At 42.2% G+C, this 26,434-nt stretch overlaps 1 protein-coding gene across 1 annotated transcript in view; it reads right to left on the bottom strand.

Moving 5' to 3' along the window:
• The window catches only part of LOC141001276 (membrane-associated guanylate kinase, WW and PDZ domain-containing protein 2-like), an 80,017-nt gene extending 54,762 nt beyond the window's left edge, over window positions 1–25,255 (bottom strand). Inside the window, exons 1-2 of the mRNA XM_073472297.1 lie at window positions 24,961–25,255; window positions 1,779–1,898 (exon numbers count right to left, since the gene is read on the bottom strand). Coding sequence (XP_073328398.1) covers window positions 1,779–1,898; window positions 24,961–25,255 — 415 coding nt within the window. The remainder of the gene's footprint in view (window positions 1–1,778; window positions 1,899–24,960) is intronic.
• Window positions 25,256–26,434: the final 1,179 nt, after the last annotated feature.

The raw sequence follows: 26,434 nt of genomic DNA, 5'->3' as shown, positions 1-26,434 counted from the left end.
TGGAGCCTGCTCCTGTGTGTTTCAGGAAGTCATTCAGCAAACGTATATGAAAAATCCTCACATGCAGTGGGAGATGACCTGCTGACAAATTAAAGCAAATTAAATCAGGTTGGTGAGATTACGATGAATTTGGGGAATCACTGTAATATCACATCTATTTAAATGTCAAATATTCATATAATTCAAAGCTGCTGTGCAGGAGGTCTATGAGTTGGAATTTCTATAATCTTCATTACACTATCAGCTTTGTTAAGTGAAAGGCAGTTAATTATGGGGATGGCATTACCGCTCACACATCATAACACAGAATAACTGTCTTTCCATTCTAGTTAAGGGCTGGAAGGCGACTATAATTGAAACATTGTGACAAAACTGTACTTCGTACTACAAAAAGAAGCCATTGTCAACCTTCAGCCTCAACAGGGCTGAAGCGTGCAAGGACCTGCAGTGTTGAACCTCAGCCAGTCGCCATCACCTCAGTTATCACCCTGTCAGTCCGCCTTCACTGCACTATTACACAGCCAACAGGCTGAGAAAGGTAGAAAAAAGGAGAGGGAGAGGGAAGAAGAAGGAGAAGGATAAGTGGGCCGTCTGGAGGTAAAATTGAAAGGGAGAGAAAATGTGATGGAGTGAGTTGGTGACCAACTGGAATCAAAGAGAGGAGAGAAGGAGGGAGAGTCAGGGGGATCGGAGTGAAAGCAAAGAGTTGAAGTCGACAGGAGAGAGAGGGATTGAGGAGAGGAAAAAGAGGGAGAGAGAGGCTCAGGAACTGTGCAGCTGTGGGAGCGTATTAAACAATCACTTCTGTGTCAGCGGCTCAACACACCGGCAGAGGACATCTAGTGTAGTAGAAGCGCCCAGCCAACAACTATCATGTGACGTCAAATCCTAGCTTTGCTTTCTCATGGTTCTCTAGCAGAATCTCCAAATCGTTTTTGGTTTCATTCAACTCCAACCACCTCGATTTGCAAAACGACCAGACAAGCATGACTGAGGTTATTAACAGAGGATACTGAAACATGTCAGACAAGCCCTTCAACATACATCTCATCACATATCCACATGCAGCATGAAAGGAGTAACATGTAGTCTGCATCAGAGAGCGGCTTCAGTCTCCAGAGAAGCTGATTCATGAGCTACTCGGCGTATTGACAGCAGGCGGAGCTACTGGGGATGGCTCCCCTCAATGTCAATCGCAGCAATGACATCGTCCCCCAACAGGCAACAGGCAAACGCGCAGATATCACAATGTAAGGCACGAAGCGTCTATGTGAGGATTTGTGCGTCCAGCCAGTAGAATTTCTCACATACAAAAAAAGAAACATCTTCCTTATGCATCCAAGGGAGTGATGTGTGATTATCTTTGTATATCTCTGTATGTGTTGTGCATGTCTAGCGTGTGCTGAAGGGGGTAGGGCGTCAAGGCAACGCAAGCCTCGAGACAAGAGGGTGGTTGCCGTGGAAACCTCAGGCTGAGAGCTCAGCAGCCGGACGATTGAGGGAAAAGAAGGAGCAATAGACGGTGGTGATAGACGGAGAGAAAGAGTGCGTGTGATGAAAAAACACGAGGGCAACGTCCCGGGGGCAAGGAGGGAAAACTAAGACAGAGAAAGAGAAGGAAATAGAGCTGGAGAAAGAGATGGAAGGGGAAAATCTACGAATCTATCTGTGAAAGAGAGAAAGACAAAGAAAAAGACTATAAGAGACACAGTGAGACAGAAAGAACGAAAGATTGAAGGAGTCAAAGAGGACAGAAGGAGAGAGAGAGGTGGACTCACAGGGAACGGTGCGGAGGTAGAGGTTGTCTCTGATGATCTGCTGGTGGTCGTGGTCCACTGAGCCCTTGGAGAAGCGCAGGTTGAGGTAGTGCCGCAAATCCTTGTCAACCACCCCCCCCTAAAAAAAAAAACATGGGAAGAAAGAGATTACAGCTCGCTTTCATTTGATAACATGCATGACACACAAACCTGGCAAGTGACATTTTGTCAGACTAAACTCAAAAAATCCTACTTGTTTTTCTTTTGAGATATTAAAAGATTGGCTCTCGATAAATCATGATGTAATTGACACTCTACTGGAAACGACTGAAAGGATTTCACTCCAAGAATGAGCAGCCTGCCCAGTAGGCCAGTCACTACACACTCATGCTGTGCAGCCAACGTTGCTCAAACTCACAGAGATTTTAAATTCTTTTGGATATCCCAAAGTTTTCCCAAGATACCGAATATGTCAAGCTGAATGCACAAGATATCTGGAATATTTCAGTTTCATGGAATGGTGACAAAAATATCCATCATCCTAAATGTAAATATTGTTCTAGGTGCAAACATACAGAGCTTGTCACAACTGTCAGACAGAGAAGAGCAAGAATGAGGTTGATTAAAGGAGACGTAAAGGGGCAGAACTGCAGGTCGAGGGTATTGAAAAAGGAATATGGGGAAAATGGCTTATTCAGATTGAAAGCTTGCACTGAATTTCACACCCAAGCAAAACAGCAGAGGCTACAACACACACTGACATAAACACACACACACAGATCATGGTAATTGTGTTAACCAGTGATCCCCTTGGGGCCAGATATGCGGTGTCAGCAGGTTGGGTGACAAAGCCCTACAGAGGACAGAAGCTCACACCACCTCATCTCTGACCCTCTGTCTCTGCTTATTATTTGCTTTACAAACGGTCTTCCTTCTCATTAAGCCACTGAACTGAAACACAGTTAAATGAATGACAATCATGAGTGAAGGTGGTTGACTAAGACCAGGCCAAACATATCTGTGCTGCACACACACTGTGTGATAATGTCCATGAATAGTTTCTCCTCCCTTCATCCCAAACCAAAGAAGCCCAGGAGGATGAGAGGAGGAGAACTTGTTCTCTACACAACATTCGACATGCAAGACTATCACATCCGACAGCAGGAGGGATGAGGTTACATGCCATGCATTTACAGATGAAAAACATGTCTTCTCACTCATGCATACTCTAGCGACCTCCTGCCAAATTCACTTGACAGCGTTCGGCCTACCGGTTGCAATGAATGCAGCGCCCACCCATCACAGAGAACATACAGCGCACCGTCAGAGAGGAAATTCTTTACATGGGTTCACACTGCACAGGCATCTACCTGTGCAGATACCTGTATGTATGTTTCTGACACTGATGACTCTGTGATTCTGCAATAATAAATCCTTTTGGAATAACATCTTATGTAAACTGACACCATTTTAGCGAGGCTGTGAATTGCTTCAGGAGAGAGGAGAGGAGAGGAGAGGAGAGAGGAGGAGAGGAGAGGAGAGGAGAGGAGAGAGCCAGAAAACAAAGGAAGACAGGATGAAATCTTGATTAACATGATTAGGACTATCACAGGTTTCAGATGGGTAAACATCACATCTCACAGCTATGTATTCAGACATAGGCCATGTCTTTGACGTGCACAGACACCGACATACACATATTGATACATGCACACCAACACACACAGATATGTGAACAGAGAGAGATGGAGACATAGACAGGATAAAGAGAAAGGCAGAGCAGGCACCTCATAAGCAGCTCGCCCAGATGTTGATAAAAGCAGTCCTTTATCCACAGGTATATATCCACAGACAGCCTGTCCTCCCAGGCGTCCTCTAGCCTTGTAACCAACCACCGCACATCTTCTGCCGTCTCGGTGAAACCTCACTGTCCTCCCCCCCTGCCTCGGCTTCTCCACCGCTGCTCCAGAACACACACACGCACACACACACACAGAGCACCTGGCTGCAGCCAATTTTAATCCCAGCGAAGAAGACGAGGATGAGGGGGAAGGGAGATGCAGAGAGACGCTGAGAAATGGAGAAAGACGACGACCGTCGGGAGAAAAGAGAGGAGAAGGCGATGTGCCAGTGGGAAGCCAGGCTCCAAACCACCAGCCAGCGGATTGGCTAGAGACCTTCCACAGTCCTGCAGCAGCCTCTATCTTCTGCTGCTGTTACTGCACTGGAGTGTGTGTACATTTTTATGATGAATGTTTGTGTGTGTGTGTGTGTGTGTGTGTGTGAGTGTGTGTGTTTGTGTGTGTGTGTGTGTGTGTGCGAGAGATTCAGAGACCGAAGGAGACATTCCATCAGTGTAGGAAATAATTGGTTATGTGTGTGAAAGCATTTGTAGATGTGTGTCTGTATTTCTGAGTTTAAATGTTAGTGTGCGTTAGCGTGCATTCGTGTGTCATCCAGATGCTCCCTGACATTCCTCAAATACTCTGCATCTCGCCCACCAGATGCTCTCCCTGTTTGACCTTGTGTAAACGTCACTGACTAGAGTGAAATACTGTGAAACGCGGCGGCGGCAGCATATGCCACACTGAGGTTACACACACTCATAGGCACATGGAGGGCTGATGAGCTCACAGCTGCAGATGCCAGCGAAGATGCCTTGAGCGCCGTCTTGGGCATGGTTTGGTCTGAATATAAAGAATAAACAAACACCAACACAGAACCACACGCTCATGATATGACTACTCCGCTCAAGGCAGAGCTGAGTGTGGATGAACAGGGTGTATTTAAAGAAGCTTTATTACTCTTCGAATAAGCAAATATAGCAACCTCAGAGTGATACGTGACGTGACGCTGCAAACATCACAGTCAATCTGTTTTTGTGGTCGGCTGCTTCAACAAAAGCTGGGAAAATTCTGGGGAAGAGGATTTTATAGATTTCCAAAAACTGTAGCACGTCAAGGGGAAAAAGATGACAGCTACGATCAATCACAAACTCATCAAGGCAGACAGTAATCAGTGGAGCTTCTGCACTGTGAAGCATTACATCAGTCCATGCAGGTCACATAGTCTCCTGTCCATCAACTGATCCAAAAAGGAAAAAAAAAGAAAAACACACTCAGACTTCGACAAGGTGGCCCTTCCTAAAGGTCAGCTCTAGAGCCTGACTTATATACTGGTTGACCAGTATTATCTGCTAACAATCATCAAAATATTCTTAAAACTGGAATCTGGAACTAGAAGAAACAATTTACTTATCCTATTGCTACTGAGCAAACAGAGCCGGACGGTGGTCACTGAGATAAGAGTGCAAACTGGAGGTATTCACGATACTCACAATTATCCTGATTTTTTATCCGCAATAAAAAATGTATCTTCCCATCCATATTTGTCATATATGTTGGCCGATATGAGCCGATATGAAAACTTTTTTTTAGAGATTATAATGCAGAAAAAGATGCTCGGGGTAATTTATAACTATTAAAGTCACAGTGAACTTTACAGTTTCAGTGCACTGTAAAATATCCTACCTCCATGACATAACTTTGTCATAAGATTTGGGTGATAATGACTGAAAAATGTCAATCAATATCAATATGAGAATTCTTTACTCATTGGATCAGTATTAGCTCATAAACTTCGAGCTCTTGTCAGCTCCACATTCCTCCCTGCAGCAGCTGCTAAACACAAACTGCTGTTACTTGTAGAGCTGCTGGCACCGCCCGCACCACAGCAGCCTCCACCTTATTAATCAACACACTGCGACGGTACAGTGGGTCTCTATGGGCTTGTCTGTTGAATTTATATGTTCAATATCTCTTCGTATGTGTCTACTCAGTAACTGCTGGGTGAGTAAACTGTTCTCCCGTTGAGTGTTTAGATGCTGCTTGGATCGAAACATGGAGGAGCAGAGTCTTTAAAATATAAACCATTGGGCCAATAAATGGTTCGAACTGTAGACGGTGAGTATGTTTAACCGGGTAAAGCTTTCCATTTTTACCAAAGACAGTCTGGGAATCGTCAAGAAGTCAGTTTTACAGACAGAGATGTATGGAGGGTCGGTGGCATAGATGATATGATCTAAAGCCCTTGTTGCTTAGGAACACAGAAGAAGCAGATTTGTTTGCACAGCTGCTGAATTACTCACTGCACTATAACTATACAAGAGAGGAACATCTGATACTAATACTAATCATATAAGAAAGTTGTGAACTCATTGTATTTACATTTGTAAGTTAAAATGCCATTTATACAAGTGACAGTATACTGTAGAGTCAACAGACAAAGTGGTGACATGAAACCAAGACTGGATTCGAATGACGGACGTTGCAGTTTACATGACATGAATTTTAGCCCCTATACTGTAAAAATTGCCCCCAAATCAGCAGATTTTTTGCTTGCTGTTGTAAGACATTTTCATCTTACAAAGCAATGTGCAGCAGAAAGGCAGATACTAATATAAAGCCTCACAAAAGCAACTCTGCCATTTCAAATGAGAACACAGCAAATCCAAAAAAAACCCATCCCTAACAATAACTATATGTTAATAAGGATTAGTTTTGAAATTTGAAAACTAGCAGCAGGGCTGAAGTTTCAGCTAAATATTTTTGTATAAAAAATGACATCAAAAGTGCACTATAAAAATATGCTTTAAAGCTGGAGCACACTTAGACGTAAATCGAGGACAATAATTTGGCAAGACTGATTAGCTAGTTGTCTCAACTTCAAATATAATTGATATTTTAGCTTAATCAACATATACACATAAAATACAAACTTAAGATATTCTTCTTTCACAAATCTTAAATATCTAACCTCAATCCTAAAATAAAAAACAAATGAATGAAGTGAGAATCAAAGATCTTCCTCATTTTTTCTCATCTCTGTGAAGACATTTACATGGATGAACTACAGCGCAAGAAAGCTGAAATATAGCAGGCCTGATACAACTTTGCCCGAGGTAGAAAAATAAATTGTTAATCCTGCCCTCACTGCCCTCAGCAGGTCAAGATCACACGCCAACACCTGTCAGTTATCTTGAAGAGCTGTCTTCATCCAAACAGCATCTAGCCTGAGGCTGAGCTATCCAGCATGCAAACCACACGCTCAGAAGAAGAGAAAGTAGGTATTCATTAACCAAAACAGAAACTCAGGGTTCACCAGAGCCTCACCTGCCATACATTTATTTCTATTTTAACGGTCATACTGACGTTATTATTTCTTTTCTTTTTCTTTTTTTTCTTTGGTTTTTATTTGGCCTGGGTTTTTTCTCACATTGTACAATTATTATTGCTTGTTTGTATTTTCTACAGCTCTCTATATTTTGACCGTGGATTTCTCTTCTGGCAGCAAGGAAAATTTCCCTCAAGATATTAATGAAGTTGAAGCTTTTGGAGCTGCAACTGACAATTATGTTCACTCTAATTCATCCAACTATTATTTTCTCAATTAATTAATAATCATGCAGTTTAAAATAATGCCAGAATAGTGAAAATGCCAATTACAAGTTCCCAGAGTCCAAGGCGACGTCTACAGATGTCTTGTTTTGTCTGACCAAAACTCGACAGAAAAAGCAGCAAATGCTCATAATTTGAGAAGCTAAAAATAGATGAGTGTTTAGTATTTTAGTATAATCTGATTATTAAAAACATTGTCAAATAACTTTTAATGATTGACTACTTGCTTAATCAACAAATCTTTTACAGTCTAAAGCCTCAATGTAATGGGAATAAACCTGCTCAACACCGGCCTACAGAAAACAGGAAATGTCTTTTAAAAAAACTGAAAAGCTAATATTGGAAAAATAGTTTGATTTATGCTCAAAGCACATTTTCCTAGCACTACGCGTTTCTAACAAGGCAAGGCTGATTGCCCCGCATTGTTTGTATGTACACCAACATGAGGCTGAGGAGAGGAACACATAGATGTAGAAACCAACAGGAGCCATTTTGTTTGATTTGGGAAGGCATAATTAGGCCTGACATGCCCACTTCCCAGGAGGCGAGAGAGGAGGGATGCAGTCGTGCCACATTGATTCCCTGAGTTTTCTCACAAAGTTTAACTGCTCAACTCTTAAGTGCAAACAACCCTGCAGCCACGCTTCAGGAATGCGCACTGGCATGCAAACTCTTACTGTACGTGCACACGCAATCGCAAGTAATCATGTTCATACATACATGAACATAAAACCTCATTATTAGAAGAACACGAGAAAAAGTAAGATGAAATGTGAAATGTGGTGTAACGTCATGTTGAAGTTGGCTCAATTTTTTGCTCACTATCCCTGCATTTCTCGATTGACACACACACACATTCACAACACTCCGTCCTTTCACCTTACTTAGGCAAAGATACACTTGACATGCACTGCAAGCAAACACCTGATCGAATCCAAGTCACTAAGACACACACACACACACACACAATGAATAAACAGCGTCTATGTCAGTTAAAGGCTGAGATCTGAGATCTGAGCTGATGGTCAGGGGCGTCTGGGGAGGGCTAAGGTGAAGTGGTGCTGTACCCAAGTGGTTATCACGGACAGCAAAACTCGGAGAGAGACTTGGTGATCGATAGCTTGCCCACACTCCCACAAGAGGTCACACAGGCTATGGAGGAGTACAAAACTGCAGGGCGGGAGTAGGTATATATACAGCAGCACCTCTGGAACACACACACACACACACAAGTTATAAAAGAGGAATATATTTTCATATGCTTCCTCCGCCAAATTCTGCCAAAGCTACTGAGCATCATAGACACAAACCTCTCAGCCCATTAAAGTCTATCTGGACAAACATAGGAGCATTTTAACAGCTGAACACACATCTGGACACTGCATATACCTCAATCTCAATCCATGCTTTCTATTACTTGTCCTGCTGTTTTAGACCTGAGGGTAACAATGTGAAATGTGAAATGTGAAAGCAGAAAATTTGACAAGTTGAACACAGGTGTGACTAATAACCTCATTAATGCCTACTCTGCTTTGTAATGCTTGCCAGAGCAATCATCAATGTTATTAGTTGCACCTGTGATTTTCCTGCTATGACAAGTCAAAATGTCTGCTGTGCAAAATCTGATGCACATGATAACACAAAGAAACAAAAAAATGGTCCAGATTTAATTTAGTCTCATTTAAGCAAAACAACATAAACAACCCACGGTGGAAGAAGAACAGACTTTTGACAGAGAAGAAAAGACCAACAGGTAATGCTCAGCAATCAGGAACAACACTAAAATCGAAAAAAAAAAAAGAAATATTTTATCTTAATTTCACTGTCAGTGTAGCAGTTTTTGTTTTTAGTGTCTTACCAACATACAGTAAAATTAAGCGCCAAAGTTACAGCTAGCGTTAGCTTTGGCTAACAGCAACACCAACTTAGCTAGCTTAACATAAACATATAAAATAAACTCAAAACACTCGAAAACACATACAATTAATTAAACTTACCTTATTGCCACTTTTAACTGGATCTTAACTCTAAATAAACTCTCCCATAGTACTGTTTTAGCAGATCTCCATCGCGCTGAAGTTTACTGCGTCATACATAATTTTTTCCACAGCGTGCTGAGGTCATGATGACCCGCCCTACTCTGCCTCTGATTGGCCAGTACTCGTTGCCTTCGCTGGTTGGATTGGTTGGGTTTGGACATGAGGGTCACGGCCAGCCAATCAGAGGCAGACAGTGTTGGGCAAGTTACTTTCAAAATGCAATATATTACATTTTAAAGTAATATATCACGTTACAGTATCACTGTCTCCGTAGAGTAATATATTACTTATTACACTACTTTTTAGTTACTTTAAAAAAATGCCCAAATAACCTATATAAAACAATTAAATAGCCGAGATCTTCTTAAATAAATGAGTGGCCTTGGACACAGGGACACAGTGGGCAACACTGGAGGCAGAGTTGGACGGGTCATGCCTTCGCTATCCTTGGAAAACAATAAATACACCATACTGACCAGTCGTCTGTCAATACCGACAATTTATCATCCAACTTTCCAAATAAGTAAAGAACAAAATAAAATTATTTAAAAAAAATAAACGTAAGATCACAAACTTTATTTATATCATTTACAAATATTATTTAAATTAAATTCTATTTGGCTCCATCTAAAAATAGGAACCACCGATGCAGTTTATTTTATTGCTTGTAATTTGGAAAAATAACCAGGACCCTGCATGAAGTAGCCTATGTAAATATAGTAGGGTTGGGCGAGACCACTAGTGAAAATATGTCTACTTTGCATTCATTTCCATTACACGTGATAATATAAGCTTAACGATATGAGTGAAAAGTTGAATCTGTTTGGTATTTCCCCCATTGACTTCAATGAGAGCACAGGGGTAAGTCTATGACTCTCTGCTGCAGTAGATGTCAAGTCAAATCGCGTGCAGACTAAGTGTTACTAAGGGGTCAGTGCATGGACCTCCAAAACACTTCAGAAACTGTTTCAGTTGTATACAAAGTGTGACCACATCATCAGAAGGTCAATACATCAAGCATGGTTCACTGAGGGTTAGAAAAGCAACTTCAGCACACAGATGAAAAAGAAAAGAAGGATGTCTCGGGCTGGCCTCAGAGGAAAAGTAGTAGTTTCTAAACCACTTAGAAAAAAATTGAATTTTACAGTGGATGATGAAAAAAGTCCCTGATGAAGCTTTCTGGCGATAACAGAAGGGCGTATGTAAGGAGACGAACAGGGGAGCGAATGATACCACAGTGTTTCAAACCAACGGTGGGAAAAATTCAAGTCTGGGGATGTTCTGCCTCCTCTGGAGTTGGGACACCTGCACAGAACCGACTCCACCCTGATCAAGGGGAAAATACCAAGCTGCACCCTCTGATTTGCATCTTTGTGGAGATGCAGCAGGATAATCAGCTGGAACACACCTCAAAGCTTTGACAGAACTACTCGAAGACCAAATACCAGCATGGAGGACTGTCTTGGACTTTCCTCCAAGCCAGGTCGAGTGCACGCTATCCTTAAAGTCAAGAAGTCTGGCAGAAGTATCTTCACTACTCACACTTTCTGACCCTACAGTTCACTATGAGTTCTACATCGTTTTAAATTGATTTCTTTAGGCATGGACTTGTTCCTCAGGACATGTCTTCGTCTCTAAATAACTTGTTTCCCTCTACCCACACGTTTCTACTAGTCTGATTATCCAAAAACCTCTTTTGGTGCTTCTTACCCGACTTCTCTTTGCTCTCTCTCCTTCGTCATCTTAGTTGCCCAATCTTCTCTTTCCTTTTCCACCTCTCCAGTGGTCCCACTGAGAATACCCTGATCTGACCTAGTCTACTTTTTCTTGTTTTACAGTCCCAATTAGGCACAGGTAGTTTGAGCTGGGCTCAGACGGCCTATGTGTGTGTGTGTGTGTGTGCGTGAGAGAGAGAGAAGACAGAGTGTGTGTGTGTGTATATATATATGAGTTATACTGTATATCTACTGATTTTCTACATGTGGGGGTATTGTGAAGGCCATTTAGCCATGAATGAAGCATCTGTTTCCAGTGCTCCTAATGGCATTATTACAGCAGGCGGCAGGGCCCATTATTAATAGTAAATGACAGAGCCTCTCTCCTAAAGGTCTTAATATTGATCCCCCCTCTCCTCAGACCAGTCTTAATGATGATGTTCCTCCATGTCTTTCTCTACAGCGTCGTAATCAAGGCCAGACACACATTTACAGCCTCCGAGTCCCATATACAGGGAAACAAGCCCACACTACAAATGAGACTTCAAGATTAAAAGAGGGAGGTTATAGGAATTGCCAACCCTAATATTCCTCGTACCATTCTCCTCCTCCCACGCCGAGGCAAATTAATTCCTCGTCTCGGCTAACCTCGCACATCTATGCTGATGAACGTTTTCGTGTATGTGGTGGCTGCTGTTTTAAATGTGGCTATATGGAGATGTTTGTCACTCCTGATTGCGCTCCTCGCACTCTATCAGGAGCAACGAGCAGGATGCATCTTAATGAGAACTAAAGCCGCAGACTGACTGAGAGCTGCGGAAGAGGCGGAGAGAGGACAGAGAAACAGTCGGGGAATAAAAACACAGGAGGACGGGCAAAAGGTGTGTTATCATCTGTTCTGTAGCAGTGGGAAGCTGAGTAACAGAGGAGGAGGAAAGGGAGAGAGGGAGAGATATGATGGAGGCTCGGAGGCAACAGAGCAATAAGAAACTCATCGGTCTGAGGGCGCAGCGGTCGATAACCTGAAGGGTTAAAACCAGCAGGGGTCTGCTCTGGGTCAATACAAAAAATTAATAATCATGGCAGTGGCTGGGAGAAGTCTGCCTTCTGAGCATCGTAATGATTCTCCCCTACAATGCTTAATTTGGCTGCCATGGTCTGATAGTCTAATAAAGCCTGTCTGTATCACTACAGGGGCCCTTCATGCTGCTAAATCCAAAGCTAAATGAATTGAATTCAGCTCAACTTTACTGACCTGACTGCTCATTTCATTTCCTCATTACATATAGGATGAACTATATGAACAGGAAAATTATACACACTCGCACGTACAGGCGGTGAGAAGCGGCCATAATTCACATCCTAACAAGTGAAGCGGAAAACTGCTCACAAGCTCTTCACTAACAGGACATTTTGCTCCGACTCATGGATCGTCACTTCATTCTGATAACACCATATACAGAACATCGCTCAAAATATGTGTATTATTATCAAAGAAGCCCCAAAAACATGATGTAAACACCTAATCACAATTAAATACATATCTGTATCTGACGCAACACTAAAACTGAAGCACTGTCACATCTGAATGTCATTCCTGACACCAGTGTGGTTTGTTAAACTGTGTTATACAATTACTTTATTACTTAGCTACTTATGCCACTGACACATATATACTTTAAATGCAATATATTAACATTCTAGGTTTGTTTTTATCATTATTTGTCTCAGTTAAAATGTTTTATGAGAATGATTTTCTCCTTGTAATTACATATTACACTGATATAAAGAGTTGATAGTGTCATCTTCATATGTACTTGTAATGTATTATTGAATGATATATTTCATATATCAACAAACAAATAACAAATATTACAATATACTGTATTTTCCCCAAATATATTATCTAGTAATATATGCAACATATGTATTCGAAAATCTATTACTTTAAATATATCAGTAGATATATTATCAAAATGTACTTTCATGATATTTTGTAATATATTCTTAAGGCAAAATGACGGTATATTGGCATGTTTTGTCAAATATACTATGTGGGGAGTCCACATAGTATATTTGATATATTAAAATGTATTTCTAATATATTACATTATATATTTTTGATATATAACAGTACATGGATTTGGACGATGTTACCACTGTTTTCACCCAGATTCTGCCAAGTAAACAGTTTGTTTGTGTTTTTTGGAAAAATGCCAATGTTACACAAAGCTACAGAACACAGAAGTAAAAGATGAAAGAAATCCAAAAAAACAACACAAAAAAACAGAAATGTTCTCATTTTTATTCCTAACTGACCATGCAGACAGTTTTATCAGAGATGTCGGCCTCCAGCTTATTAAAATGGGTTATGATGACATGAATTATGTCTGTGGTGCAAACAGCATTGCTAATTTTAATTTAAAGAATTCAACAGCAGCCTTTTTTTTTTTTTTTAGAAAGTATCCCTGCTCCAGTGAAAACAATGTCTTTTCTTGTAACATATTTATAACAAAGAGACGTTCCTGTTGAGCCAGAACACTGTTTTCTGAGAAGACGAGGTCACAAACAAAACAGTTATGCACGAGTTTGATATTTCAGTCTCTGAATAAATCAAACCAAAGCTATCTGCATGCACAGATACCACTAAAGAGTTTTGTGATTTAAGTGAACTCACCCTTTAAAAACGGAAAAACTTGGACCATGTCTAAGGCTTAAAATAACAAGATTTTAGTCATGATTTGTCGTTTAACACACAAATAAATGAGACTAAATGCAAATCTATAACCTACAGAGGGGAATTACAGCTGGATTTTATTCCTTGGGGAGTTGAGGGCACTGTCAGGTCGGTTTATACAGACATCATCTCCATCTCTAACAGATATTTCAGTTCAACTATGCAACATGAGTCCAGACAGGCTGAACTCAGAAGAGATGGTTATAATTACAGTCACCAGTCGCTCTATTTACAGTTTTTATGGAGCAGGTCAGCACTACAGACAGCAACAACTGTCGCATGAGAAATCAACCACTCAATCTTTAAACCTTCACCATGATCTAAAATAGTGACCCGTCACATAAACAGCATCGTTTTTGGATTACAACACCTGCTGGTGTCAGTGCAGTACTGGAAGCTGCTTCTGGCCCTCTGAGAGAGTACCGACTGATCAGGCAGCTACTGACCTCTACTGGCAGGAAGTATCAACTACAGTAATGAAATGATCCTGAATGCAAATGAAGCACTTATTCACATCAGCTGAGATTTCTTCCAGTAAGACAGGAAGCTGCCTGCCTGCTGCAATGAGCATGATTAGGTTGGCAGAGCAATTAAGGTTCATATTTAAAGAGTCCAGTGATTAAATCCTTCTCTGCTCTCAACTGCAGCATTACCACTGAAGCACTTATTAGGCTGTATGAGGTACAATGATGTGGTAGGTCGGGTAAAATCCTTTATCTCTTGATTTTTCTGACAAATAACAAAACAAACAGTTGACATATTGATAAAAAAAAGCAGACAAGTTAGAGGATTTCAAAACAGTTGAGCCGTGAATGTAAAAGGGCTTTAACACAACACTGTGACAATGTCCCACGTGCTTTGTACATGTAGTGTAGGCCTATATAATACTGTCTATATGAGTTAGCTTCAGTCCAAGACATTTCACACAGGAATGTTAGTGAGCGTCTTAAGAAAGTCAGAAAAATAGCAGAACATTGTTGGTAGCCATCCGCCAGTTTCAGTGCTGCAGCTGGATCGGCTCCTGACGCCAGTTTTTTATAATCCTTCTCATTCAGATCTGAGGCCCACAGCAAAGCTATCAGATTAGCGCTGCTGGCTAATCTACACTATGTCAATGAATGAAAACCATCCGCTGCCTCCTGTGCCGCCATGCCTGACTGAATAAGATATGATTCTGTGAAACTGGGAGGAGGGGAGGGGAGGACAGGAGGGGGGTACTCTTGTTTCAGCACAGACCTGCTCCGCTGCCACACTCTGAAAGTTAGCTACATACAGTCTACTCTACATCTTGAAGGCAGACCTTATGTCTTATACTTTGTTTGCCAGCAGAGGGAACACACACACAGGCACACAAGCCCACACACAAACAGGCTGAATAACTTTCTGTTCGCGTTGATGCAGCAGTCGTGATGAGCCAGATGTCTCTGCTGCCTCCATCTCTGGAGGTGAGAGATGGTTTTGTCTCGCAGCTACAGCGGCCTCGCTGAACCCTCCCACCTGCAGAGTGGCTGAGGCCGGGAGGGGGAAACAGGCAGGGTGCCAGGATTGCACGTCGGAGTGATGAGGATGGCTGTCACTGTTTGCCAGTGGTGAAATGAAACTAAGTACATTTAGTCAGCTGCAGTTAAGAACAAATTTGACTGAGGGAAATATTATAATTTGTACTCCACTACATTTATTTGGGAGCTATATTTACCAGTGACTTTGCAAATTACTTTTGAACACTATGCATATGCTGAGCTTATAAAATCTAATACACTGATTAAACAACTCAGCGGCAAATTAAATGAATAAAACCAGCTCTTCCTTGACTCAGTACATCAGTAAAGTGCTGTTTATGCATTGACGCATCAGTAATCTTATATTATAGCATAAACAAAGACAGAGGCCATCTCTCGGCATCGAGCCAGTTCACTATTGATACTTTCCTTGCCTATATGTAAAGCTGGGGTTAGTGTTATTTTCTAATTAAAATAAGTGTTATATAGCTCTATATTCCAACAGTAATAACAGTTACAAAGTGTTTGGTCAGTATCTTATTTCTCTCTTCCCCCTGCTCATGCAGTGAAAGGGAAAGTACATTTTCTTTTATATCTGCCAACTTTGTCCAATCAGGACCCACACCGCCAATGGCAGATCAGGGAAAGCAGCGCTCCCGGTGACGGTTTATAAGACCACACAAGAAAGGAGTCGTGGAAGTGTGGTGATGTAGAGAGCAGGGAGGGGATTGCTAACCGCAAAACAGACAGGAAGTTAGCTAAAAAGATGACGCTAACAGTGGCTTTGAGTAAATCTTTGAATGCAGGACTTTAACTTAGGATAGCTACACCAATTTTACACATTAAAGTGTGTTTAAAGGTCTTGGGGAGTACTACTGCACATGTGACAGAAAGCAGTATAAAGGCTTTTGTGGCTCCAGAGGAAGCTGCGTGTACGTTGCATTGTGGGTAATGTAGGCGCCAGGTTTTGGAGGGGAAGACGAATGCGTGAAATAAATAAGGTGACATCTCTGGTTCTGCTGTATCGATTTCGATCATTTGTTTTTAAACCGTCCGTAGTGAGTCCAACAGTCTTACAGGCGCCTACATTACCCACAATGCAACTTAGTCTCTGAGTGACATCACTGGAGGCAATTTATCAGATTACATGCAGCTTCCTCTGGAGCCACGAAAGCCTTAATACTGACCTGTAAACACACTGTAATGTGTTAAATAAATGCCACTGATGAGCTGCAGCTGTGTAAGATTGTCCATGTACAAATGTATAGTACATTCTAACATTCATCCCTTCTCCTTTTAAATAAACTAAAATGGTCCAGATTTGAACAAAACTACAAGCAGGGCATGAACACAATCATGGTCAAAACTATTACTCGTCACAATTATGTGACTTTGCTTGAATAAGTCTCAATCTCCTCTTGATAAGGCTGCTCCACCAAGTGGTCGGAGGTGTAAATACAAGTAAACACAAATACTCATGAGTAAGAGTCATTTCCACATATACTGCATGTCTTGTAAAAAAAAAAAAACAAATCCAAAAAAACACAGTATTTCCAGTGTTAAAGTGTATCGCTCATTTCTGTTGGCTCAGCACTGATGACTTGATGGGATGGTAAAATTTTGTAAGTCCAAAAAATATAAATCTACTCCACATAGTGCCAAAAGGTAGTTGCCAGGGAAGAACTCGCCAAATGAATGTAACAGGATTTGATTTATCTACGAACAGCAAGAGGTGTAGGCACATAAACAACAATATACGGACAATGGGAAAGAAAGAAAGAGGCTGCTGTGGAGCACCGCTGCTATCATAAACAGATATGTTGTTTGCTGTAAAGTCTTTTATTTAATGACCAGTTATTCTGATAAACATCCAGCTATTTCTCTTCACAAGAACAACTGATATAACCCCTTCTTATTGCTCTCATAAAAACCATAATGCACACTAACTCACACACATACATACACACACACACACACACACACACACACACACTCAGAGCCATCATGAATAATCATAAGAATATGGTGTGATATCTCGGCCAAATGAACTACTCTTTAAGGCAACATCCTACTTGTTGTTTTTGCCCACACTGCATCTTATGGCCAACATCGCCATGGTGATCCATCGCTAAAATGTCTGTGCTGCTATTCTTAAAAACCCCTCCGGCCAAAATCTCCAGTTCGATCACCTCGTGATCACAGGCCGTCACAGCCCATCATTTGCCAGCATTACAAGAAGAAGTAGATGTAACAGGCGTTCACATCATCATGGCTGGTAGAAAAACTCAGATCCTATTATGACTTAAGGATAGAAAAACCTCCTTTAACACCCCTTGTATCTACGTCTTACAAACACATGCAGCAGCACAGATTGTCCCATGCAGTGCGTCCGCGGTGAGGAGAATTACATTGACCTAATTCACTTAACTGGACCAGTTAGATTTTTGGTCATTGGCTGGCTGAGCTCGAGTTTGATCCTCTGAGCCGAGCTCCAGCAGCTTCCAGCCTCAATAAAATCATCCTCTGCCTCTGACAGAACCCATCTCTTGGTGGGTTATTAATACCAACAGAGCAGACAGGATGTTATGCACTGATTCTTCAAGCTTCTCATCAACAAAGCGACATGAGAGGAGAAGAAGGTCGCCTTCTCTCCCTCTGCTCCATCTGTCCCTCCATACTGTACCCACATTAAGAATACCGGCATGACTCGGACAGCCGAGTCAGACAACTTGACAACTTCTAACAATCCTCGAAGGGATAGTTTCTTAAAACATTTAAATGTCAATCGCACATCATCCTAGCTGTGGCTTTATTTTGTGTGACGCAGGCAGTTTTAAATGGCTCCACATGGACAAAAATAAAAGAGAAAAGTGTGAGGAATACATTACTGCGTGTTTATCTGCTCTCACATAAGCTACAAGTGTTAGGATGCCTGACTAGCAATAATAGCCAAGGCTATACTTCAAAAAGGCAAGTGGCCTGTTATTACCTAACTGCACTATTTTAGGGGGGTTACAGGTTATGCAAGAAAAATTGGAGCTAAGCCTCTTCATCACAGTTAAGAGTAAAGACAGCGACTCTGTTCTGCACTTCATTTGGTTTGGAGAAGCTTACACTCCAACAGCTCTCGCCAAAACGTGTGCTAGATAGCATTACATTTGCCAAACTCATCACTTATTCCTCCTCCTCAAATCCTCCTCTATGTGAATGTGAAACATAAGATACTGATTGAAAAGCATAATCTGAGTTGCTTGTGCAAGATTGTTTTTCATTTGTAAGGATACAAATATCATGAGGCTTATTTTGCTTAAAACAGTGACTCAAGTATTTTAACTGTGTATAAACCATCAAATTCTTTTATGCAGTTCAATGTAAAGTGGCTTTTACATTAACATTTCATGTTTTTTTCTATCATGTTGGGTCAATGTGACTAAAGTAAATAACTTAAAGTAAAATAATAAAAGTGTTTCTTCAATTATTGCATATAAAGTTTTGGAAAATTTCTAGATTTCAAGTGTTTATCATTCAAGTAGAACACATAAAAGCAAAGCGTTTCAAATGGGTTATTTTATCTCCAGTAATAAATCACACATCTAGTTATTTAATACATTGGGACACTTTGCACTTTGCCATCATCGTGTATGACCGCAGTTCTCCACAGCAATAGGCGGATGCATTGCAAAAGCTATTAGCGAGCTAGCTGCACAAGAATGGCAGAGAAAGTAGTTTCCAGTACAAACACATAAACTTGACAGTGGTGAGTGCTAACAATGGACATGTTCTTTGTTTACGTTCATTCTGATAATGTTAGGTTAGGTTTTCTTACATGTGAGCGAGACATGAGGTAGATGGACACAGTTAGCAATGACAACGATGACGCTAAGCACACAGCCCCTGACCCAAAGAACAAGTGAGCGGCAGTGGCTGGTCGTTCAGCCGCTAACTGGGTACCACAAAGCACACAGCCCCTAAACCACTCCAAAAAACTGCTGTGGCAACAATACGCCTATGTAGCGGCTAACGTGAGCATAAAGCACGCAGCCTCTGAGCCGAACAGAGATGCAGCAACAGCAATAGCCTCCTTCGCTAATGTTAGCCCAGACTAACTGTCGGGCTGAGGGACATTCATGATGGCAATGATTGTGTCATTTCGGCATTTAACAGACTTGTTTCTTTATGTATTTCTTGGCCTAAAAAGAGATTGTGTTGAACTTAGCGAACTAGCCACTAATACATCCCCCAGCTGGCCACAAAGTAGCTTGCTTTTGCTGGATCCGGCAGTCTTACCAACCCTAGCTTTAACATAAGCATTAGCTTACTCTAGCTAGCTAAAGAAATAAAAAAAAAAAACGGCTGGCAACAGTCATCATTGCAGCCGGCAACGTCTACAGCTGTTAGATAGAAAGGTGAGACCTCTCTTTGTTTATTTCTGTCTGTAATCAATCATGTTGTTTAAAAATTAGGCCATTTTGTGGCTCATCTGCCACCGTTATCAGTGTAAGCTGCATGTGCCGTGCTGCGATAACGAATTTGACACTTAGCGGTCAAGTTTACAAAGCAGATCACTGTAACTTTAAAAGTTTGAGAGAGAATTTTACATTTCAGGTTCAGTGTTTATATTCACACAGTTTCATGAGTAAACAGGGAGCTCCCTGGCCTGGCCTGGCCTATATGTGCTGTGGCCGAGAGCAACTGCACAGTGCAACAGAGGCTGGCTGTGCTCCACTTAGATGTTAAAGGGCATGTTAACATTTTGAATTCATGTTGTTTTGCACCACATATTGTTCTAATAAACCCGAGTGGATGAAATGTCCCGGGGACTTCCTCCTCCACACTCGTCTGTGAGAGGCAAAAACACAGCTCGTAAAGAAGGAAAATTACATTTCAAACAGGCAATATCAGCAGGCAGTGACATATCTCTGGCTTTAAGTGTGCATTTCTTATCCACAGCTAAGTACCTTCAGGTAGGGAAAACAGCTTTCTTGATATTCTTTTATTCTTATGTAAATCAGAGGATCATTTGTTGTGGATTCAGCCTGGGATGATGTCCTTAATATAATCTGAATGAAAAAAAAATACAAGACCAAAAATAGCTGACATTAATATTATTTATACCACTGTATTGGTGTCACAGCTATTTATGACAAAAGATTAATGCCAATTAAAGGCAACTAAAAAAGAGAGCGGGGTTATTTGGCGGTGGATACGTATTTAATTTTAACAAATATCTTTTTCCTTCAAGTGTTCAAGAGAATAAACAAGAGAAACTAACTGATGAGCAGCCCTGAAGGGACCGACAACATCAAAATGTATGAAATAATTTCAGCACATCGTCGTGTAAACTGAAATCTGCGGCTATTCGCTTAATTAACGGGAAAGGAAAGACAAAGAAAAGGTTATCGCTGTAATATTTTGTCTATTGTGCTTTAGTTGGCACAACAAAGACGCATCATAAACAAGCCCTTCAGAAAATCTATTCATTTTGATTTTAAACATGAAGAATCTGACAGACACGATCAGAAAAAACCTCACAAGATAGAATTTTCTCTGTTTCCCAAAGTGCGTATATTCACACCTTCACCATACTCTCCTCTTAAAACTCCATCTCCCTTTCTCACTTGCACACACATACGCACACACACTCAGTCACACTTCCCTCCTCTCCATACTGTTCCAACACCTCTCGGCGGTTATGATCTTCATGGCACTTTTATAAATCTGCCTCACTGAGCCGAGCAGCCGGTTGCACTTCACTCCTGCTTGGCGCTGATGGGAAGATGAGCACGGACGAGAGATGTTTATCAGATAATTGCGTACAGATGGACACGGCCAATAACTCATTTGCTCATTTGCAAACCAGCATTTAAAAGCAAATCTATAACTGCGTGTTTCTTTTAAAAAAAAAATCACAAATGCATCGGGACGTATTCTTCTTATCGTTCGAGTTCAAAAACACACCATTCAACAGAGTGCGCATGTAGAAATTATTCAGCGTGGCAGTGGGCCTTTTGTAGGAAAAGCACAGGTGTCAGTAATAACATTAAGAAGGGTAAGTCGTGACAGTGAGCCAGCGTGCACAACACCAGGACCCTGAAACTGAGGCAGCGAAATGGAATTCAGCCGTGATTCATTTAAGCTATTTAGCCTTCACCTGGGTCAAAATGTGGCGCCGGAAAATATATATAAGGCTGAATGTAAAGGTTGCGGGGTATCACTTATGTAAGAGTGATTTTGTTTTGTTTTGTTTGGTGCTATTATGCTGTTATACTGCCATTATTCGAGATTTTTTTTTTTTTACAGCACATTTGCATGAAAGAGACCAAGATCCTTGAAGAAGCTACACACACAGAACTAACAGCCCTCTTGAGATGCACACTCAAAGCTCGTTTCTGTCGCAGCAATTCCTCTACCACATTTACGTCATGTCTCTGCAAAAACAAAACAGTGTGCAATGATTGACTGATTGATTAATTGATTTAATGGCTGGATACATGGCTCACGGTGTCTGTGGACGCCATTAGAAAAGGTGGCTCGATCCACATATAAAAAGGGGCTGTCACAGAATCAGGTTTTTACTCCACGATTGTCATTTCCAAATTAATTCACAATAACAACATTACCGCAACATCAGACATTTGAAAATAGAACATTTTAGCAACGTAGAGCAAAAGACTGGAGGTAGGGAGGCAAAAAACAAATAGTGAGCATTAATTAGCTGATGTAAATCTGAAGCAAGCAACAAAACCGACAAAATGAGTCAGGGGCAAATCCACAAAGAGAAATACAAAAACTAAATAAGGTACAAACCAAAGAAGCACTGGGAACATTGGCAGGAACACGGGGAACACGAGACACACGGGACGGACGTGCGTAAGCAAAACAGACGAACCGACAAAGACTGAGGGAGCAACTAAGGGCTTAATTACAAACTAAACTAACGAGGGGATGAGGTGCAGCTGGAGAGACACTGGGAACAGGGCGGCGCTAACGAGGCTGATGTGAGACAGGTGTGGGGGAACAATCAGACCGGGGAGGAGCACAGGAGGGAAGCAGAACACTGGGAACACAGGTGAGCAGGAAGTAGAAAGTGACACTCAAATACAAGTGTAAGGAGGTGGATAGGTAGATAACTGTAAAAAGTGTAGCAAAACAACAATCGCTAAGGCCATCAAGGACTCATAAACAAAAGATACACAAGGCGGAATATCTTCGCTGGATTATGTAGACGACGTTGTCATATTTGTATTATTAAAGAGGCTCTATGTAGTTTTGGAGAAGAAATTCAAACTCAGAATTGTAATATTTACAATATTAATGAGATAATAATACAAAGAGAATATTTATTTTTTCCATAACTGAATAAAGAACACTGTTTGAAGCTAGAAAGGTGGCAGGGTCCGCCAAATATAAACAAAGTAAAACAGTATGACATTGTGTCGTCCTTTAAGGTCAGTTTGTTTATTCAGTCTTGAAGACAAAGAGAGTTTGTTTTTGCATTTAAAAAAATTGCCAATTAAGATCTTTCTCTTCCGCTTAAAATTTCATTTTTTAATATCACAGTTATCATGAATATTGCGATATTGCGACACCACTAACACGTAACTCACACCGGCCGGTTGTGACTGGCGAGGAAAACCTGCCAACACAGGATATGTGAAAGCAAACCGTCTGTGTTCATGGCTCCTTATAAAAAACACTGGCTCAACCAGAAATGGGTTGAGAATGCAGCAGCACCACAAATAAAAAAAAAACAGGTTTGCTCCAGTAAAGGGTGCATAAAAGCCCTGTCCTCTATATGTGGATGTGTGCTTTCCCTGAAAACCTGTGCTGAGTGTGTGAGAAGAGGTCAGGCCTCGCTGTCATGCTGAATGCACCGGTGAAATGTGCAAGTGTGTGTGCATGGGGCAGTCAGACATGGTGGTGTATCCAGACAGAGCATCCATCTCTGATTTGTGTGCATGTGCATGTGTGTGTGCGTGTGTGTGTGTGTGTGTGTGTGTGTGTGTGGCCTCTGAGAGCCCAGCGACCGGACTGCTTCTGGATGATTCCTCAGCGGGCCCTGAGTGTGTCAGCAACTGTCTGCAAGCACACTATACTGCCATAAATACACTCCACTCTCCACTGGATGGAAGTCAAATAGTAATATGACAGTAAGAGAGAAGGGGAGACGGAGGGGACGGGAACAAAAACTGTACAGTAGGAGAAGGGGGCAGCAAGCTGTGCACCGACAGCAGAGAGCTCAAGGACGTTCTTAGCAAAGAAGTCCACATTCAGCTGGAGAACAGTGTGAAGTGGTAGTTCAATAAACAGATAGACTCATGTTTAAATGGATAAGAGAGGTGGGGAAGGGAGGGAGGATAGACCTGTCTGAGATGCATGCACATTAGCATTTAACCCCTCATGCATCACAAGCCCCTACTCTTACTCTGTCAGCAGCTATAACTCAATAATCAATCACGTTGACGCAATCCCCGGAAACACTGCGATTGAGACAAGCAGTCAGGCGGAGAGTTGTGAAGACAAATCCTCTGTGAGCAAACTCGGCAGTGTCCAAAAATAAGATACGATGTTTGCTTTGCTCACATCCCAGAAAAGAAAAAAAACACAAACTAGCCACCGTAATGCTCATTTCATGGCTGTGAACGCAGCTCATTTCAGCCACTTAATGGGACTTAAACTGAGCCTCAGAGGGTGCGATGATGATAGCCATCCCCTCTCCCCTCCCAATGTTCCCGTCCTGTCTGCCTTCACGCCGGCTTGACAGAAGCGGGTCACTCAGTCAACACAGTGTTGCCATAAATCCACCGCTAGGCTGAGAAACACTAAAACAAGCCTGCAGCTTCAGAGGCCACAATAATTACACAAAAACACTGCAGCGGCTGACAACAACAAAAAACACTCCAAGGCTCCTCAGACCATGACTGAGGGAGACCTTGCACAATTATTTCTCACTTCTCAACTCAGGGACAATTCAGAAACAAATTAGGCCTCAGTGTGTGTGTGTGTGAGTGAGTGTGTGAGAGAGAGTGTGTGTGTGATATTTAGGAGGCGGGAGTTGAAGGCATGTTGACTACAGAGCTGATCAATATGAAAGCAGCAGTAATTAGGCTGCACAGGTTTAATTTTTCATCAGTGTGTAATTACACTGTTGTAACAACACAGTCTGGACGGGCAGACTGGGAGGGTTTGTGTGTGTCAAGTCTGTGTGTGTGTGTGTGTGTGTGTAGCTCGCACTGTAGACAGCAGCACACACACACAGAGAGAAAAAAAAAACACTTTCATCCACGGCGCATCCATCCAGGCCTAGTTCGGTGAGACGGAGCCCCGCAGAAACCGCAAGGCTGAGGTGGCGTGACGCCTGAGACGGACACACCCCCTCCAGGCATCGAACCAGCGACGCTGTGATAAACAAACGGCGGATGCTCCGATATCATCATCATCATCATCACCATCATCATCAACACAGTTACTGATCCTGGTGGAGTAAACCCATCATTACCGCTCGTAATTACAGTTACACCAACAAACAAGGCCTGTGCACGGGTTTGCGCCACGTCCCCCTAAACACACGGTTTCTCCCTTCATAGTGCAGACTGACAGATGACTGCACGGATGACATCTTAATCAAAGCAGCTCCACACACACACACACACTCACACACACACACACACACACACACACACATACTACTCCCCGCCTCTTAAACCAGCGCGGCGGTGCGCTCCCGGTGCCTCTCACGTTCATCATATCTCACCTTGTTTGACACATTTGAGGCGGACCGGGTCTTTGCAGTGTTTAATCACGGCCAGCACGTCCCGGGTGGTGAGTCCGGCCACTGGCATGTTGTTGACCTCAAGCAGCAGCTCATCCTGGGCCAGTTTGCCGCTCTGGATCAGTCCCTTCCCCTGCTTCACCTCGCCGAAGTAGGGGAACTGGCCGTTCTCCGCGCCCCCCTTCAGCTCGAACCCCAGCTCCCCGTCCTTTCCGCGGGTTATCACCGCTTCGTGGACTTTGTTGGTCCAGTGGTTTTTCTTCTTGAGGCTCTTAGACATCGTTAGGGCGAGTTAATCACCGCGGGCTGGCCCATAGAAAAGCCTTCCTACCGTCTCATCCCTGCCTTTGTGCGACCGGCTGCAGCTTCACGGCGCCCGTGGCTCCATCATCAGCGGTGCACGCCACGCGCAGTGTCCGCTCGGCGAGCCGCGCAGTCGGGCAGAGAGCTGCAGTACGGCACGGCGGCGGATGAAATAATTATTACTCTGTCAGACACACAGACGCAAGAGACAGATACTGGCGGATGACCCGGATGTGAAGCCTGAAGGAGGGGAGAGGAGAATGGTTCTGGTTCGGCGTAAAAGGATGGAGAGGAGGGGAAATAACACAGGAGGCGCTTCACTCCCACTACACTGCCAGGGGCGCTTCCTCAGGCTCACTGTGATCACACACTCAGGCGATGACATGGAGGAGGTACATCAGTTTACACTACATATGTACAAAACCTCAGACTATATGATCCAGCCACCATGTTTGGTCGGTTTTGGGAATAAAATAGCCTCAAGCCTGACTTTCTGTTGCCTAAAGTAGCACGGAGCACCCCGTCAAACATGTATGAAAAGTGTTTTGTGAAGAGAAAAGAATAAATGAGAGCAGAAGGCTGTACTGTTCTGATTATATTCAACATGCAGTGGAGATTTTTATGCATCCAAAGTTGGACTAAAGGGGCCCCGGACCCCTCAGGGAGCCCGAAGGCTTCAGGTCCATCATGTGTAACTTAGTATGGAAATTAATGCAAGTTTGTTTGTTAGTTCTGCGTCGTCCACTTAAGCTCATTAAAAGCTGGAATAATAATGGAGCCTCAAGGCAAAAAAAAAACAAAACTCTGCATTACTATAGATTAGTGAAGACCCATCTTGTTGAGGGGCCCCCCTGATTGAAAATGTAGTTTTGAAGTATGGCTGCGCGGTACGGCCTTAAAATAATAGCTATCATTTTTTAGCTCTGTTATTATTAATGCTAGGATTGGGCAATATTTTTTACTAAATACCTCAATGTCAATATTGGGATAATATTGTAGGGATGACTATCGGTACTTTTGCGACATAATAACGCAATGAGATTTTATTAAGTTAATATAACGATATCCAACTTCTAAGACAATTATATAGTCTCATGTCACGATATCAATATCATATTGGTACATCGCCAAGCCTTATGTCATCGCCATTTTAATT

This window comes from Pagrus major, chromosome 8, assembly GCF_040436345.1.
Source record: "Pagrus major chromosome 8, Pma_NU_1.0".
Taxonomy (NCBI): domain Eukaryota; kingdom Metazoa; phylum Chordata; class Actinopteri; order Spariformes; family Sparidae; genus Pagrus; species Pagrus major.
Note: the sequence above shows the minus strand (reverse complement) of the source record. Positions and strands in the feature narration are given on the sequence as shown.